Source organism: Berghia stephanieae, chromosome 3 (assembly GCF_034508935.2).
Source record: "Berghia stephanieae isolate SIO BIC M18660-M18661 chromosome 3, UCSD_Bste_1.3, whole genome shotgun sequence".
NCBI lineage: Eukaryota > Metazoa > Mollusca > Gastropoda > Nudibranchia > Aeolidiidae > Berghia > Berghia stephanieae.
Genome location: NC_088362.1, coordinates 99,082,253 through 99,087,252, shown reverse-complemented (window position 1 = coordinate 99,087,252; position 5,000 = coordinate 99,082,253). Strand labels below are relative to the sequence as shown.

General features: G+C 37.2%; 1 protein-coding gene across 2 annotated transcripts in view; it reads right to left on the bottom strand.

The window, feature by feature from the left end:
• LOC144968968 (uncharacterized) overlaps positions 1-5,000 on the bottom strand; it is an 87,295-nt gene that overhangs the window by 36,651 nt on the left and 45,644 nt on the right. For both annotated transcript variants that reach the window (XM_078907872.1, XM_078907871.1), the window contains exon 6: positions 1,382-1,598. In XM_078907872.1, the coding sequence (XP_078763998.1) occupies positions 1,382-1,598 (217 nt within the window). The remainder of the gene's footprint in view (positions 1-1,381; positions 1,599-5,000) is intronic.

Sequence of the window (5,000 nt, the reverse complement as noted above, 5' to 3'; positions counted from 1 at the left end):
TGCTGTTAACGGCCACGTACTCATTTTACACCTGAGTACGGTGAGAGAATGTGAGTAAAGAGCCTTTTCCAAGGACTCAACTATGCGCCGAGCGCGAGGCTCGAACCCATGACCTTCCGGTCCGAAAGCGAGTGTCATACCACTAGACCACATAGCCACACTATACACGAGGGAATGATAACAGAATGGATGAAATGAAAAATGAAATGATATAATATACAAACACACACAGATATGGACCTGGTCATAAATACTTATTACGTCGATCCTTATCAAAACATCAAATATAAACTTCTTTATCGGTTTGAAAAAACAGTTGCTTATTTGCAATACGCCTTGCATGAGAACCCACTAATTGCTTCATCCTTGCGATCTATTGAGTACAAAAATTAGAATGTTTTGATGTGGTGATTTGATAACTGCCCTTTAGAACATCAAGAATGACCCAATATAACTAAATTATTATATAAACTATAGGGAATGAGATTAGCGTAAGAGTAGCGTCCCTTGATTGGACGTCACCGGCGGAGAAGTTATTTGTAAACAAACCAACTACAAACCTAGCGCTCCAAATACAAATTTATTATTCACATTTCTGTACAAAAAATGCATATCATGATCACCGTTATGCATTTTTGTACAGAAATATGAATAATAAATTTTGTATTTGGAGCGCTTGGCTTGTAGTTGGTTTGTTTACAAATAACTTCTCCCCCGGTGACGTTTAATCAAGGGACGCTACTCTTACGCTAATCTCATTCCCTATTTATGATACAAGATATAACTTTTTTTTTCTATACTTGATGACATTAGGCAAAACCTTAAGCAAAGAGTTATAGATAGTATGCGCTTGGCTAAGAAGCTCATAACATTGCCATCCGGAAGTATAACGGACCAACACACAAAACTGTGTTTATCCATGAACGTTTATAGTCAGGTTAATACAGTTCAGGGAGCATTACTCATAAACGCGGATGGCAAAAAACAATAAAAAAGACCTGAGTGACGTCATCTTCGAACTATCTATATAAATAAATGACCATGACCTGAGTTTCAAAATGTACAAGAGGAAGAGGGGGAAGTTTTGGCGGAAGGAGTGATTGAAACATTATATATTATTGTCTCGTGATTATAATTTAACTCACTCAACCCTAATACCGACTATATCCTTAGTTTACCCGCGTTACTTTTACCCCGTGCCTATTTATTACATTTTTTGTGAGACAAATTATAGGCGTCGTATCAAAGCTAATGTTTTTAATTTTTACATGTTAATGAATGGAAGTTGAAAAAACTATCTATGCACATGCTCATTTTTTATACATTTTTTCCAATTTTGAAATGTTGCAAAAAATCTCTAGGATTGAGTGAGTTAACTTACCTGCTGCGGTGAGTCGCAGTTCGAATCCTGTGTTGACAATGATGGCATCGGACACGAAGGATATCAGGAGATATCTGTCTTGTGATTGGATGTGGACTTCTTCCATACTCCAACAATACGTAGCTGGATTGCCCTCGTGGCCTTCGATACTGACACGATCCCATGCGCATACGTCGTGTTTTTCCAGCTTTAGATTCGTAAAAACACCTTGCACAGTCTGGTTACAGATTGAAGAAAAAAGCAGGGATTCTAGAAATAATGCAAAAAGACGTGGAACTCACAACTCTGTGTGTTGCTTGATGTTAATTTCTCGAGGTTGATGTTGATTTTCTGAAAATGGTATGTTAATATTGCAATGTATAGGGCGAATAATAATGAAAAGATTGGTTGAGGCAGAGACAGAAAAAAAGATCAATGAAACATGCATACTAGCGTTCTTTCCAAAGGGTAGTAAACAATGATTATTGTTAATTTCATGCTACAGAAGATGGAATAAATAAAAATTTGAAACCATACCGTTAGAAAAATTATAGCTTTATATTTTTTTAAAATATATATTGGTTTAACATCCGAACCCACCAACAATGAGCCCATGAGGAATAAGGTTGTCAGACCTACAAATAAGTGCACGCCGAGGAAAGCAATTGGTGTTATTTATGGGTCATGCCAACTTCTAGATTTTTGCCCAAGTAGTCCTGTAGAGCCATTAGGCCAATTGACCGGAAGTTTATCCGGGTTTCTATGACTTGAAAGGGACATTAGCAATTGTTTGCGACCCTCTGGAAAGGACGCCAGTCTATCACAAAGTACTTTCTGTACGATCCAATAGATCCGGCTACCCGATCATTGCAAGGTGGAGAGAGGGGTTAGAAAAAATTACTTCGACAACACCGAATCCATTATCGATCTCTGTCCCTTTTCTTATAAACAAGTGCTCTACCAACTGAGCTATCGGGACCCCAACGAGTTTTGGCCAAGTAAGAGTTGTCATGTTTTAAAAACAAACTATCACATGGATATGGTTGTGTATCACGTAATGATGATTCTTCGGCACTATTCACCAAAACAAGCAGGAATCACCCATGTTGTCAAATTTACTCACTTGGACAATCTTGGGGATTTCTGTTGATGCCAGTTGTTTGTCGGATTGTCTTTGAGAGAGAGAGAGAGAGAGAGAGAGAGAGAGAGAGAGAGAGAGAGAGAGAGAGAGAGAGAGAATGAGAGAGAGAGAAAAAAAATAAGTAGGAGTGAAATATCTGTTCAATGTTACAGTTATCGTTTAACGTTATAACAAGTGTAACTAAATGACAAATTGCCACATTTATGGACAATAAAGATCTATTATTATTATTATTACTATTATTATTATTATTATTATTATTATTATTATTATTATTATTATTATTATTATTATTATATATTATTATTATAATTATTATTATTATTATTATTATTATTATTATTATTATTATTATTATTATTATTTGCCTCTTCACATAATGCCTAAGGTGTGGCATAAAATTATTCCACGCGGACGCACTTCAAAATTGATATTATCGCTACATAGACCTGCCTAACACTAGGAAAAATTCGTAGAAATACGAATTTTTTGGCTCCAGCTACAGAACTGCATTCTCCTCTTTGACTCAATAAATCTTATTGAAAATAAACGTTTAGTTCCTCAGAACCTTTATAGGGAATGAGATTAGCGGAAGAGTAGCGTCCCTTGATTGGACGTCACCTTACAGAGAGAACGTCAATTTGGTTTTGCGCTTGCGTCTCTCTCGTCCTCGCTTTCGGTGAAGTGTCTCATACCGCTTTCATCGGAAGCGAGGATGAGAGACGCATGCGCACAACCAACATGACGTTTTCTCTCTAATAACTTTTCGCCAGTGACGTTCAATCAAGGGACGCTATTCTTCCGCTAATCTCATTCCCTATTCAGAAATTAGGAGCATTTTTGAATCATGCTGAGGGCAAATTATTTTTTTCTATTGCTATTTATAGTGGACTTTTCTTATTTTTCCCTTGGAAACAACAATTTTTTGAAGTTTCAAGTAGCAGCTCCGTCTGTACGTATGAACCCGGACTTCCTGGAACGAATTGACAAACATCCATACCTTTAGAAATCATACGTAAAATTTAATGGATCAACGCTTCACGTGATTAAAAGAGAAATGGTTGAAAATCATCAGACGTTGTGTTAAAAAACAAAACAAAAAGACTCTTATATCATACAGGGATTTTAACCCTCTGCAGACAGGATTTCTTTCTGGTTTTACTTAATATCCAATTAGTTTTTTAATGAGCTTTTATATAGAGTAATATCCACTAAATGTGCTCAAAGCGCTTTACAAGGGGTACCTGACCAACAGCAACATTTAACATTTAGGACGGGACATGACGCCTGTTAGGCGATGTTATTATTTTTTCGGACAGAGTCAACGCTGTTAACGGCCAGGTACTCATTTTATACCTGAGTGCGGTGAGAGAATGTGAGTAAAGAGCCTTCTCCAAGGACTCAACTATGCGCCGAGCGAGGCTCGAATCCAGGACCTTCCGATCCGAAAGCGAGTGTCATACAACAAGACCACATAGCCGCACAAATAGGGTGTGATGTCAAAGTGTGATGTTAAAAAACTGGTTCCAATCTCATTGAAAGAGTAATAAACCCAATCTTTCGGATGACTCGATCCGTACTTTGTGTAATTTATTTTCTGGTTTCAGAGTGATGGCATCTTATTTTCTAGTACTAACGAAAGAGTGAAACTGGAAAGGCTTCGTAATGGCACAAAACAGACAATGGACGTTTCGGGTACAAACCCTTCGTCAGCACAACAATACACAAATAAACGTGGAAAACAAATAAAATATAATGAAAAATAACTTGTCTCGTCTGTACTCAATAGACGATACAAGTTATTTTTCATTACATTTTATTTGTTTTCCACGTTTATTTGTGTATTGTTGTGCTGACGAAGGGTTTGTACCCGAAACGTCCATTGTCTGTTTTGTTCCCATACGAAGCCTTTCCATTTTCACTCTTTCGTTAGTATTTTACGATCACCGGCTTCAGGCAGCCCTTACCGTTTTCTACTTATTTTCTAGTCTAATATTACGAGGCATCGGACATAATGCAATAAATTTTACGGACCAATGCATTCCATGATAGATGTAAATTATGTATATAACTCGTAACATAAAACTGTTTCATCAAAAGGGAACATTTCTATCCTTCTCTGACATAAAAACCTTTCTTTAAAATTGAGCTTTTAAAAATTGAGCTTTATATAGCGCAATATCCACTAAATGTGCTTAAAGCGATTTACAAGGGTTCCCTGGTCAACAGCAACATTTAACATGACGCTTGTTAGGCGATATTTCGATTTTTTGGACAAAGACAACGCTGTTAACGACCAGGTACTCATTTTACTCCTGAGTACGGTGAGAGAATGTGAGTAAAGAGTCTTTTCCAAGGACTCAACTGTGTGCCGAGCGCGAGGCTCGAACCCAGGACCTTCCGATCATTCTGGTCAAAAATATTTTACTTTTAATATCGATGAGACAATATCAGAAGCCCCAGCTTGTCAAACCAGTCAGACTTCGGAAGTCTCAGGTT